This window comes from Tursiops truncatus, chromosome X, assembly GCF_011762595.2.
Source record: "Tursiops truncatus isolate mTurTru1 chromosome X, mTurTru1.mat.Y, whole genome shotgun sequence".
In the NCBI taxonomy this organism is placed as follows: Eukaryota; Metazoa; Chordata; class Mammalia; order Artiodactyla; family Delphinidae; genus Tursiops; species Tursiops truncatus.
In genome coordinates this window covers 57,798,841-57,812,491 of record NC_047055.1, presented here as the reverse complement: position 1 = coordinate 57,812,491, position 13,651 = coordinate 57,798,841, and the positions used below count along the sequence as shown (strand labels likewise).

The window sequence follows — 13,651 nt, the reverse complement described above, 5'->3', positions numbered from 1 at the left end:
TCACTCAGTATAAAAGTTAAAGTCCTTACAATGACCTATAAGGACTTTTGTGATCTGGTCTCCTTCTTTCTTTGGCCTTATCTTCTACCCTACTCCCTTACTCTGCTTCAGCCACACTGATTTTCCTGTGATCCTCAGACATGTAGGCACATTCCATCCTGCTTTAGAACCTTTGTACTTGCTGTTCCTGCTTCTTGGAATGCTCTTCTCCCCAAATAAACCTGTGTCTAACGCCCTCACCTCCTTCAGTCTTTCTTCAAATATTATCTTCTCAATAAGGCCTGCCCTTTACTAACCTATTATATCACTGCAACCTGTCCTACTATCCTGCCCCCCTCAAATTGCTAATCCCCCTTACCCTGCTCTACTTTTTCTTTATTCCTTAGCACTTATCACCTTTAAACATTCTAGATAATTTACTAATGATGCTTATTTTTGTTGTCTGTCTTCCTTTCCTACATTTTAAGATGCTTGAGAACATGGATCTTTGTTTTATTTACTGGTCTATCTCAAATGCCTGGCACAGTACTTGGTACATGGTACGAACCCAATAAATGTTGTTGAATAAATGAATGAACTGTTACTGTTTTATATATAATTCCTTTTGTGACTCAGTCCTAAATTAAACAAGAAATACACTCTTGAAAAAGTCTTTTTTTCTAGGAAGAAATCCGTGAGAGTTTATAAGACATATTTTTCAAACATATTTTAACTTGCTTAAATGAATTACATTATATTACATATTAGAAGCCATGTCCCATTGAGTAGATTACTACCTATTTGAAGCTGGTAGCTGCACTTTATTATAGAAGCCTAGAGTATCAGAGCTATAAAAGATTATAGTAATCATCTAATCAATCCCTTCATGTCATCCATGACAGTACCCAATGTATTGGAACAATACAAACCAGGTTTAGTTTACTTAGGATCTGATATTCACTGTTAAACTGGGTAATCCTTTATAAATTCTACAGGAGATAATGAAGTAATCTCTAAAGACACTACATGAACTAACCTCACCATTAGTCACTCTAATTGAGGATGGTGAGAAGTCACATTTTTCCTTTCCACAAACCCATAGACATTTCTATGTGGGTGTGTGCTATGCCAGTTCAATCTAGGCACCAGAGAACCACACTCAGGTTATCTGGCAAAGTGTCAGGCTTTATAAAAACACAAGAAGTTTATGTATGAGTCATTTATTTCTTTAAAATAGAGGAGGAAGATCTGGAGTCATGGGAAAGATGGAAACAGGCAGATTTTGCTGGCAGACAGTCTATTCTCACCTTCTCATGTTTCTTCTTGTATTTGCTGTCGAGTGGCATAGTCAGGCTGTTAACCTGCATTCATCACTGTAGGAGTTGGTCAAGGGAACACCCAGCTGCAGTTACAGAACTAGTAGATTAGGCCACTTCAAACTCTTTTCATAGCAGTCATAGAACTGAAGTAGCCAGAGTGAATAGAGGCATGAGCAATGGGCAAAATGTGGATAGTTTTAAAAGCAGTGTTGAGACAGCCATTCTGGGTGAGACTTTTTTTTCACTTCTAAGTACCACATCTTCATTAGCCAATGGTTGGGAAATCCTGACCACCTTCTGCATGCTAATTCAATGTGTTCAAACCTGTACATTTTAGCATGTTTGCTCAAGTGGAAAAATAGTACAATAGAAATCTCTTGAGGGCCTTAAAGGGAAAACTTATGGTTTAGTAACAATGAAAGATTGGATTCTTTCAGGGGAAACAATTTGTTTTTATTTCTCTAATTTGTGAGCTTTTTCTATTTTTATTATCTCTATCAAGATGTCCAAATTTCAGAGGCCGGTGGGGAAATTATTGGTACATGGGGACCAAATGTGACCAGCTCTGGAATACTCTGGACCTGATTTTAGTAGCAGCATTGCCTGGAATAGGACTGGCTATACTAGTTGGTGTAACAATCCAGACTATCCACTACTGTAAAAAGAAGTCAAGGAATACAAATGATCACCGGTAAGAAATTTCTAAATACATCTGAGAATGATGGGAAATCGCTTGTGAGATCACTAAATGATTCAAGAAATAATGGATATCATTTATCATGCATACAGCTGATATATTCTCTTCCATATTCATCAACATTTAATTAAATTAGAACAAAAGTCAGGATAACTAAATAAATTTTGTTCAGGATTTGGATACAACAAAAACTGTAAAGCCCCTTCCTCAGATAAAAACCAAGTGAGCCAAGTGTAATTCACTAAAGAATTGTCCTACTTCATTGCCTTCCTTCCACCAACGTGCTATTTGTATGCACCACACATACTGTCCTAAGAGTTGAGGCGGGGGAAGGGGGACAGCTGTACCAGTATCTCCTATTTACCCCAACCCCCAGCATCCAATAGGCTTGACTGTATTCTGACTCTGTCTTGGGCAAATCTCGTCACTTCACTGGGCTTCAATTTTCTCAGCTGTAGAGATTGCTATAATCTGACCTACACATCTTACAGAGATGGTGAGATTGATACTGAAAACAACAATCATTTACAGACAGCTTATTATATGTATCAGGCTGAATTATAAATGTTTCATACCTATCGGCCCATGTAATCCTCACAAGAACCCTATAAAGTACAGATGAGATTACTAAGGCACAGAGAGATCAAATAACTTGGCTGAGGTTACAGGGCTAAGTCTATACCCAGGCAATCTGACTCCCAGGGTTAAACTCTTAATCCCCATGCTACACTAATGGACTCTAATGAGATAAAACAGTGCTCTGAAAGCTGTAAAGCCCTGTTGCATTCCTTTTGTTTTTTTGCTTAAAAGCAAATAATATCCTTTATATTTTGCACTGCCTCTAAATGATAGAAATATGAAAGGTAAATACCAGTAGGGTATAATCTCACCAATTTTATATCAGTTAATTCAAATTAGCATCTACTTTAAAGTATCATTCTCCAGTGACAAGATAATGTTACCCTCTATGCAGTATGAAGATAGTTTGAAATATTACTTTAAAATTGGAAGTGGCTTGTACTGTCAGCCTCACACTTCTAAGAATAGAATTAGGTTGGAAACCTCCTGAGATTTTAAAGAATCATTTTAATTAGAAATCATACCCATAAACAAGTCACCTTTTAAGTATTCTCCATAGTTTTCCTACTCCAAAGCTTTCTAGAACACTGGATTTGTATTCCAATCCTCTCTCTTCTACTAATTGTCTATGACTTTGAGAGGATCACTTAGCCCCTGTTTCCTCCTTTATAAATGAAGAGTTGGGTATACATATCCTTTTTCTCTATAGTTGTGAGAATCAAATGAAATAATTAATGGAAAACTGCATTGAGAAGCAAAAGCAAAACAAAAAGCTTGATTATAGATTAGAATAGTAATAGTGTTTATAAGCATTTAGACTTATTTATAGGTTTTTTGGGTAAAGAATTAATCTGCCTTATTTTTCTTCAGTTAAAATATAATTTAGTTTGAGCTCCTTTTTTTCCCTTCTGCCATTCCCTCAATTGTGAATTGACAGAGTGTTTCTATATATACTCTGGAAGATTCCTTAGTGTAGTGGAAAATGTATGGACATAGAGCAAGACAGACTGGGATTCAAATCCCTGTCCTATAAATCACTGACTGTGTGGCCTTGGGGAATTTCCTTAAAATTTCTCAGCCTCAGGTTTCTCATCTGTAAAATGGAGTTAATAATACTTATCTTGCAAGCCTTACTCAAGTAAGATAATGTAATTTTTGTGAAATAAACTGATGTGTGAAATTTACTTTCAATTGCATTAAAAATATAATGGATTAATGGGTGGATAGAAGGATGGATAGATGGATAGATATATGCAAAAGCAAGTATAGTAAAGTGTTAATGATTAAATCGAGGTGGTAGATACATGGGCATTCACTATAAAATTCAATTTTGGTGTGTGTTTGAAAATTTTCCTAATAAAATGTTGGGAAAAATCAGATAATGTAAAGTAAAACACTTTGAGCATGGAAAATACTCAACAAATGGTAGCCAATATTATTGCATTCTCTCGGGTACATATAATAATGGAGTCTTAAGATGGGAACATTCATTCTGTGTTGTCAAAAATGAGTTTATTTTAAAAAGTGATTTATAACCAATTAAGCTACTTCTCTATCCTAACTATATATATATATATTTTTTTAATTTACTGTGCCAGAGAACAGAGGAGTTTATCAGGACTCCAACCTCGGCATAATTCTGCACATGCTTTTGATACTGCTATGAGACCTTCTCAACCTGATCAAGGCCAGGTAAACACTGAAATTCATTTGTAAGGTAAACTAAGCTTACAGAAGACACCATAGAGAGAAATGCCTTAGAGAAACAAAAAGAACTTTGGGAGATTAAAGAAGTAGTCAGAGACAACAAAATGAAGTGTGATCAGAAGATCAAATTGTACAAATATGGGATTGTTGATGACAAGTTATTTATCAGTAGAGTACAGGCCAGGCCTGGGGCAAATTACACTGGGAGTGCTCTCTCCTTCTTTTCTCCAGCATTTCTTTCCAGGTAAAATCAAGTTAAAACATATATCAAAGGCAGCCTTGGGGAAAGTTAAAACACATATCAAAGGGGAAAAGGAAGCCACTAAAAGAGGACTAGAAAGATATGCGTAACAGGACACGGATTAGAGCTATGTGGCTTTTTTTTTTTTGAATTAGCTGAAAATCTCTTCTTATCTAACAATATGTTCTCAGTAGCACAGATCCTCTGAAACAGAAGACTTGTGTGGATCTCTTCAATTCAGTGTACCTTAGGAATAGCTCTGAAGTAAGAGGTCTGGATGTCATACCCAACCACAAGTATCAGAAGCAGCAGCAATGCTTTTATTGTTTTAAATCAAACAAATCGCTAGTAAGACACTGCAGCATCATCTTTTTGTTATGGTATTTTAGTCCTAGAATATGCCCAATTATGATCTCTATATTTTAAGGAAGACCTACTTTGAGACTAAAGAACACAAGCCTCAGTATAATTCTACATATATTCCTGATATGGTACCTTCTCAATAGTATCAAGGCCAGTTAAAATTAAAACTCATGAAAAGGTTAAGATAAAAAGTTGATAAACGGTGGATGAGTGAATGATAGTGGTCATATATTTTCTATTAGAAGTCAGAACAGTTAAATATTGGAACTTAGAGAATGAGGATAGGATTTATGTGTTTCTGAATATATCTGTGTCTATCTGTCTATCTAAAACATTTTTCAAAAACGAAGTTTAAGGTACTCTGGATGAATATACTATGGTGAATAATGTTGATGTTATGAAAGGCTAACTCTAGGGCTGTCGGATTGTTTTAGTTGTCAGTTGTTCTCCTGAAGTGACCAATTATTTTGTAGATGAATCCTATGAGTTAGAAAAGCAAGCAGGGAGATGGTGTTTTTCCTCTTCTAAGTATTCACTTATTCTTAGCCTCTGTAGTTACTTTGGCTACCCACCTATTTTTCAAATCTCCTTCTCTCCTTTCATCATCCCTTTTTTACTTAATGCTATACAAGCTCTAATAGCGGATAAAATTCAGGAGGAGGACCAATATAATGCACATCGTTTAGGCTATATTCAATAAATGTTACTCTCCCTTTTCCTGGTCTCAGACTTCCTATGGCTAAATGTCTGCTCTGTTCCTGTTACATCTATCTAAATACTTCCACTGTAGACACTTTCTCTTCATTGCTGTGAACATTTCCTAAATTTCCCTTTACTGAGGACGGCACAAGTGAACCACCATGCCTGGTCTCAATCTACCATATTCTTCTCTTCTTGAGGGTTTCCCAGAGTCTAGGGCATTAGGAAGTAGAAGTAGACTGCAGGTTAACAATTTAATAGAGGACTAGGAAACTTTTCAACTGAGTTAAACTTTTTAGAAGGGTGTCCAGATGCACTGTGCTCTGAGTGTACATTTAAAATATTGACTTTGGCGTGTGATGACTTTTCAGAAGCTAAGGCCCAGGTCAGGTTTCCACAGACGTGAATAATGCTTTTTCATGCAAATTCATCACTATTTTCTTTATTCAGCTAACTCACACGCAGAGAACCAGGAATTAATAAGCAGAGCCTGAGTTCATTCTTGAATTGTCAACGTTAATCTTTTCTAATTGACTTAACAATTAGATTTGAGTGGGTGGAGGTAAGACTACATATTTGCTACCTCTTCTTCACCTCCACTCACTTTTACTTTTAGCACAGAATAGCTTGTGGCTTTCAAAGCTGTTACAATCCTAGCATGAGCATATAATTAGAAGTCCCAATATATTCTGTGAATCTCTGGCAGGAAGGTGTGCTGCATAGTTTAGTCCTGTGAGAATTCATCATTGCTATTGTTGTTTATTTTTAGTTATTGTTCTGATCATAAATATGTTTTTTTAAGTTTATCTGCCTTTAAGTTTATCATGCCAGGTAATGATTCAGCCACATTCAGCCACAGGATATAACATGCTTTAGCTACTTTCACCTGGTGAAAATATATGACAGCTATGTCCAGAGGGGAAAAAAAAACACCCCTACATTTGATAGAGACCCAGGTAACTGGCATAGTCTGAAGAGCAAAGAAATAAATACTGGTATGACTTAAAGAGCATATAATAAACCATATAGTGGAGGCAACAAATATTGAGATGTGCTCACTGAAAAGGAAGAATACTTTGACTAAAAATAAGATCTTCTAAATTTGGCATTATAATCACAAACTTACCAAATTGCTGGATTTACTGTGTTTTCAAATAGAATGAATTGAAAGCAGGAGGAGATAATGTGCTAAGCTTTAAATGATCAATTTACCAAATCCAGGAGATTATTCTTCCTAGATAATAAATGAAAATAATATCCAATAATTAAAGTATTCTTTACTGATACCTGAGAATATTATATTATTTAAGTAATTTCTCACTAGAAGTTGTTAATATCATCTTCAAACAGTTAAACGTTATCAAGCACTCCACTACAGATGGCACTGTGTAAATTGTGATAATCTCCAGACCGTTGCTACATTTTCAGTCTGCATTATTTTTGGATATGTACATTATTCTACCTTATCAGTAAACAATTAGTCACAGTTTTATGAATATTTGCATAGTTAAAACCTTATGTTGTGTCACTTATCCAATTCATTAAATTAATTTGTCCATGACAACCAGTTATGTAAAGTGAACTGGAAATCAGCAAGGTAGAAATAATATCTTTTACTGAGATTAGTTTTTTCCAACAGTCCAATATTCTGCTTAGGAAAATAATATTAATTGGTTAGAAACACTAAAGGAATCTTAGTAATTGGAGGGGAATATTATTTTGCAGCTTTTTTAACCTTTATTTTATTTTTTTTACTTTTTATTTTTATACAATTTTTAAAGGTTACTTTCCATTTACAGTTGTTGCAAAATATTGGCTATATTCCTTTTGTTGTACAATATATCCTTGAGCCTATCTGAAACCCAATAGTTTGTACCTCCCACTCCCCTGCCCCTATAGTGCCCTTCCCTCTCCCTCTCCCCCGACTGGTAATCACTAGTTGTATTCTCTATATCTGTGAGTCTGCTTCTTCTATGTTATATTCACTAGTTTGTTGTACTTTTTAGATTCCACATATAAGTGATATCATACAGTATTTATCTTTCCCTGACTTATTTCACTAAGCATAATAACCTCCAAGTGCATCCATGCTGCTGCAAATGGCAAAACTTCATTCTTTTTTATGTCTGAGTAGTATTCCATTGTATATCTATACCACATCTTCTTCATCCATTCATCTGTTGATGGACACTTCGGTTGTTTCCTTGTTTTGGTTATTGTAAATAATGTTGCTATGAACATTGAGGTGTATGCACCTTTTTGAATCAGTGTTTCGAAGAAAAATATGTTCTGACTAAACTCCTAAGCTTCCTTAATCTTTGTTCCTATTTTTGTCATTTTATTTAAGATTATCATGCACCTAAATTTTCTGGAATTTTTAAGATATGTTTTCAAAAACAATAAAATATCCACGCCACAGGGGAAAGTCACTGGATGAAATTCTCCATATTTACCAACAGATGGCAGTGATCAACCATTAAGTGTATCTTCCTAGGCCGTTCTGGTTTGCTGAGGAAGAGCCTCCTCTGTAAAAATTCAAAAGCAGAAAACCTGTAGTTAAGCACTCAGGGCCAAATCATTGAGAGGACTTACCATCAGTATCAAATTATGGCGATTCTGATAAAATCTTAACTGATTTGTGTCACACTAGCAGCATTGTAAAGCAAGCATCAATCAAGTGGAAAATAGGAAAATAGAAAACTGTAATGGTGAAGGATCACAACTATCCTTTTTCTAAAGTATACATATATGATGGAAATACGTATGCCAAAATATTAACAATACTTTTCTTTAGGTGGGAAACTATAGGTTAATTTTCCTTAATATATAAAAATTCTTCATAATCGTGAAGTAAAAGATCAACAATTCAATAAAAGAATGGACAAATTAGATGAACTGACAGTTCATTGAAAAGGAAATTCGAATAGCTCTTAAACATATAAAAATATGTTAACCTTCCTTCATTATTATGAAACGTGACTGTAATTATACTGAAATACCATTTTTTGCCTATCATTTTAGTAAAGATCCAAAAGTTTGTTAATATGTTCTATTAGAAAGGCTCTGAGGAAAATGGCTGGTGGAAAGGCAGTTTGGCAATTACAAATGCATATATCATTTGACTTAGCAATATCACTTGGGGGAGTGAATATCCTGCAGATATATTCCCATAAGTGCAGACTGATATGTTTATAATATTTTTATTGCTGCATGGATTACAATAGGAAAGGATTGGAAACCACACAAATGCCTATCAAGAGAGGCTAGTTAAATAATCTATAGTACATCCATACAATGGAACGCTATGGGACTTTACAAAAGACGAAGTGGATTATCTCTGTACTGATATGAAAAGATCTCCAAGACAGGTATAGTGAAAAACAAAAAATGGTGCAAAAAAGTGTGTATGGTGTGCTTCGTTCTGTATAAGAAAGAGGAGGAAGTAGGAATATATATTCATGTTGCTTATATTTATATTAAAAAGATTTGGATTAATACACAAGCAACTATAAAAATGATTACTGCTTAGGGGGTTGCGTGTGGAGACTGAATGGTTGGAGGTCAGGGGTGAGAAAAAGAAATTCATTGTTTAAATTATTACTCATTCAAAAATTTTCAGAGTATTTTGCTTTTAATAATGGAAAAAATAAAACTTTAGTTAGTTAATTAGTTACAGCTGTTAGTAATATTGTGCCATTATTATTTTCCTGATTTTGATAATGTACTATAGCTATATAAGATGTAAACTTTAGAGGAAGCAGAGTCAAGGTAATATAGGAACACACTGTGCAATTTTTGCAACTTGTCTGTAAGTCTAAAGTCATTTCAAAATAAAACGTTTTTAAAAATAAACATTGGTTGAAAACCTCTTTGGTCCAAAGTCCTGCTGGAATGTGTAGGAAGACAGATGAACATCATTATGCCTGGTGTCCAGGGATATGATAAAGATCCATGAAACAATGGACAAGTCTAGGTCAGGTTCCTTTGCTATACCCTCTTTTTATTTTTTTAATAAATTTATTTATTTTATTTATTTATTTTTTGCTGTGTTGGGTCTTCGTTGCTGCATGCGGGCTTTCTCTAGTTGCGGTGAACGGGGGCTACTCTTCGTTGTGGTGTGCAGGCTTCTCATGGCAGTGGCTTCTCTTGTTGAGGAGCACGGGATCTAGGCGCACGGGCTTCAGTAGTTGTGGCACCTGGGCTCAGTAGTTGTGGCTTGCGGGCTATAGAGCTCAGGCTCAGTAGTTGTGGCACACAGGCTTAGTTGCTCTGCAGCATGGGGTATCTTCCCAGTCCAGGGTTCGAACCCACGTCCCCTGCATTGGCAGGCAGATTCTTAACCACTGCACCACCAGGGAAATCATGCTATACCCTCTTGCAGGAAGATGTTTCTTCCTTAGTAACATATCTTATTTTGCAACTATATTCTGGTTTGGGTGATTTTTTTTTAATATCTTCTTCCCCACTAGGAGCAGGAAAATGTATGTACATATTGTACATGATAGGTGTCTTAAAGCATGTGTAGGGAATGTAAGTGGAAGAAAGATTATTTTTCTTTTGCCTAGTTCCGAAATTCAGAACCAAAACCAATGGTGGAGATTATGGTAGGCAAACTTCAATTCGATGTAATATATCTATTTTCTAACAGTTGGAGCAATCAAATAATTAAACAGATTGGTCCCGTGAGGGGAGCACTCCTCAAAACTGAAAATATTCCAAAAAAGGGTAGGATGAGACAGGAGTGACATCTTCAGGTGGAAGAATAGACTAGATAACAGATAAGATTCTATGATAGTCACTGCTAAGGTTCTGTATCCTTTCTGGCATATCACCCTTTAAATTTGCTTCAGCTTCCTTCATATTTGAAGAATCAAAGGAGCTTTTGTTTATTGCTATCCTTCAACTCTGTGTTTTCAGTATGTTAAATGCCAAGGTTATTGTTTGAAGCTCATTTTCTAATAAGTAATATTTAGCTCATTGAAGCTTATCTGCTGAGTTCTACCCACTCACTCAGTCTTGCGAGATCTCCACGCAGATTTTCCTTGTCAGCTTGGCAGTTCATTTTCAGGAAGGTCAGCATCAGATGTTAGTATGGAAGAAATTTTAGAGACCATCTATTCAATGACAGACACTTTAACGGCCTTTGGTGTGGAAACTTGTAAAAGTTTTTTGAAAGTTTAAATAAGTTATAACCATTTCAACCCCCTTACTCAAAATGCTCAAAAAACCCTAGTTGATTTTGTCAGTCATAATTTTCCTTTATAGAAATCATGATTGCTTTTACATAATAAGTTATGTTTTCTTAAGCATCTGATGATATTGCTGTTAATCTTCCACCTCACCCACAATGTAAGAATAAGAATTATTGGTCTATAGTTCTCAGGATTCTTATGGATTGGAGTCAGCATAGTGGCCATTTATAACAAAATGTAACACTTCGTGGTCATATATTCCACAATTTCAATTTTGACTTTCTTCAAACTGTTCAAGAGATGCTCTCCAGCCCTTATGATTCTCCTACACCTAGTATTTTGACTAAGACTTGACAAGTGATTCTGAATAAATCTTTCTGCAATGAAAAAACTGTTCTATAAATCTGTGCTGTCCAATGTGTCAGCCACTAGCCACATATGGCTATAGTGGACTTGAAATTCGGCTAGTATGACTAAGGAGTGGGTTTATTTTATTTTAATTAATTTAAATTTAAATAACCAAATCTGACTAGTGGCTACCATATTGGATAGAACAGGTATGACCACCCTACACATTTAAAGTAACTTTTCTCTGACACCTTTGATTCTTTTTAATCTACATTTTTTTAATGTATTTATTTGGCTGCATTGGGTCTTAAGTTGCGGTGAGTGGACTCTTTGTTGCAGCATGCCAGCTTCTCTCTAGTTGTGGCATGTGGACTCCAGAGCACACGGGCTCAGTAGTTGCAGCACATAGGCATAGTTGCCCTGTGGCATGTGGGATCTTAGTTCCCCGACCAGGGATCAAACTCCCGTCCCCTGCATTGGAAGGCAGATTCTTAACGACTGGACCAGCAGGGAAGTTCCCTTTGATTTACTAAACACTTTCAGGAAAGCTTTATTCTTAATTTCCCTCAGTAAAAACCAATGAAAATAATTCATGTAGTGTCTTCACTAATCTTATTGTTAATTCTAAAACTAGCTTTTTTGTCTGTTCTCTCATTTCCCTCTTTGGGTTATGGTGTAAAAATATCTGACCTTGGAATCATATGATCAGAGCCTGAGAAATAGTTCTGTGATCTTTTTACATATAGAATTTATACAGTCTGAATCTGTTGAATCGTGGTAATCAAGCAGTTCAAATGATTTTTTTTCCCCAATCAACCATCCGTTCAGTATCATTAAGACTTTACTGTGATTGAGGTACTCTGGGATATAAGTAAGGTAATGGAGTAGAGAAGAACTAACATTTATTGAACACGTCCCATACACAAGGCATTTTTAAATCACAGAATGTCTGTAACATAGGATATCTATTTTAATCTTCATGACTGCCCCTGCGTAGTCTTATTAATCCTATTTTTAATAACGAGGAAATCAACAATAAGATAGGTTAAGTGACTGTACATTTTTTCTGGGTTTTTTGGTACATTTAAAATGCATACCTCTCAAAATAAAACAAGGCTTCATTTTTTAAAAGTTCTAGACCTTTTAAATTTCTGGAAATTTCTAACCCTTACTCTATAATTGTAAAGAGAAAACAGACTAACACAGAATTCTAGTAGTTTCTAATTTGTTCATTTAAAAAATACTATGACTCTGCGAATGGTCTCTGGTATGTTTTAAGCATATTCTACCATTTAATATCTCTTTGGAAATAATTTTTTACCTTTCTTGAATGTAAAAAATGTAGTATGTAAAAAGATATTTGGGGCAGAGTTTCAAGATGGCGGAGGAGTAAGACATGGAGATCACCTTCCTCCCCACAAATACATCAAAAATACATCCACATGTGGAACAACTCCTACAGAACACCTACTGAACGCTGGCAGAAGACCTCAGACTTCCAAAAGGCAAGAAATTCCCCACGTACCTGTGTAGGGCAAAAGAAAAAACAGAGACAAAAGAATAGGGACAGGACCTGCACCTCTGGGAGGGAGCTGTGAAGGAGGAAAAGCTTCCACACACTAGGAAGCCCCTTCACTGGTGATGACGGTGGGTGGGTGGGGGGGAAGCTTTGGGGCCACGGTGAAGAGCGCAGCAACAGGGGTGTAGAGGGCAAAGCAGAGAGATTCCTGCACAGAGAATTGGTGCCGACCAGCTCTCACCAGCCTGAGAGGCTTGTCTGCTCACCCACCGGGGCAGGTGGTGGCTGAGAGCTGAGGCTTGGGCTTTGGAGGTCAGATCCCAAGCAGAGGACTGGGGGTGGCTGCGTGAGCACAGCCTGAAGGGGGCTAGTATGCCACAGCTAGCCAGGAGGGAGTCTGGGAAAAAGTCTGGACCAGCCTAAGAGGCAAGAGACCATTGTTTTGGGGTGCACGATGAGAGGAGATTCAGGGCACTGCCTAAATGAGCTCCAGAGATGGGCACGAGCTGCGGCTATCAGCACAGACACCAGAGATGGGCATGAGATGCTAAGGCTGCTGCTGCAGGCACCAAGAAACCTGTGTGCAAGCACAGGTCACTATCCGTACCTCCCCTCCAGGGAGCTTTTGCAGCCCCGCATTCCCAGGGTCCCATGATCCAGGGACAACTTCCCCAGGAGAACACACGGTACGCCTCAGGCTGTTGCAACGTCATGCTGGCCTTTGCTGCTGCAGGCTTGCCTCACAACTGTACCCTTCCCTCCCCTTGGCCTGAGTGACAGAGCTCCCTAATCAGCTGCTCCTTTAACCCTGTCCTGTCTGGGCAGGGAACAGACGCCCTCAGGAGACCTACACGCAGAGGCAGGGCCAAATACAAAGCTGAACCCCAGGAACTGTGTGAAGAAAGAAGAGAAAGGGAAATTTCTCCCAGCAGCCTCAGGAGCAGGGGATTAAATCTCCACAATCAACTTGATGTGCCCTGCATCTCTGGAATACCCAAATAGACAATG

General features: G+C 37.0%; 1 protein-coding gene across 1 annotated transcript in view; it reads left to right on the top strand.

The window, feature by feature from the left end:
• The window catches only part of LOC101327230 (uncharacterized), a 63,010-nt gene that overhangs the window by 17,618 nt on the left and 31,741 nt on the right, over positions 1-13,651 (top strand). The window contains exons 2-3 of the mRNA XM_073798838.1: positions 1,801-1,989; positions 4,173-4,266. Of these exons, the coding sequence (XP_073654939.1) occupies positions 1,801-1,989; positions 4,173-4,266 (283 nt within the window). The remainder of the gene's footprint in view (positions 1-1,800; positions 1,990-4,172; positions 4,267-13,651) is intronic.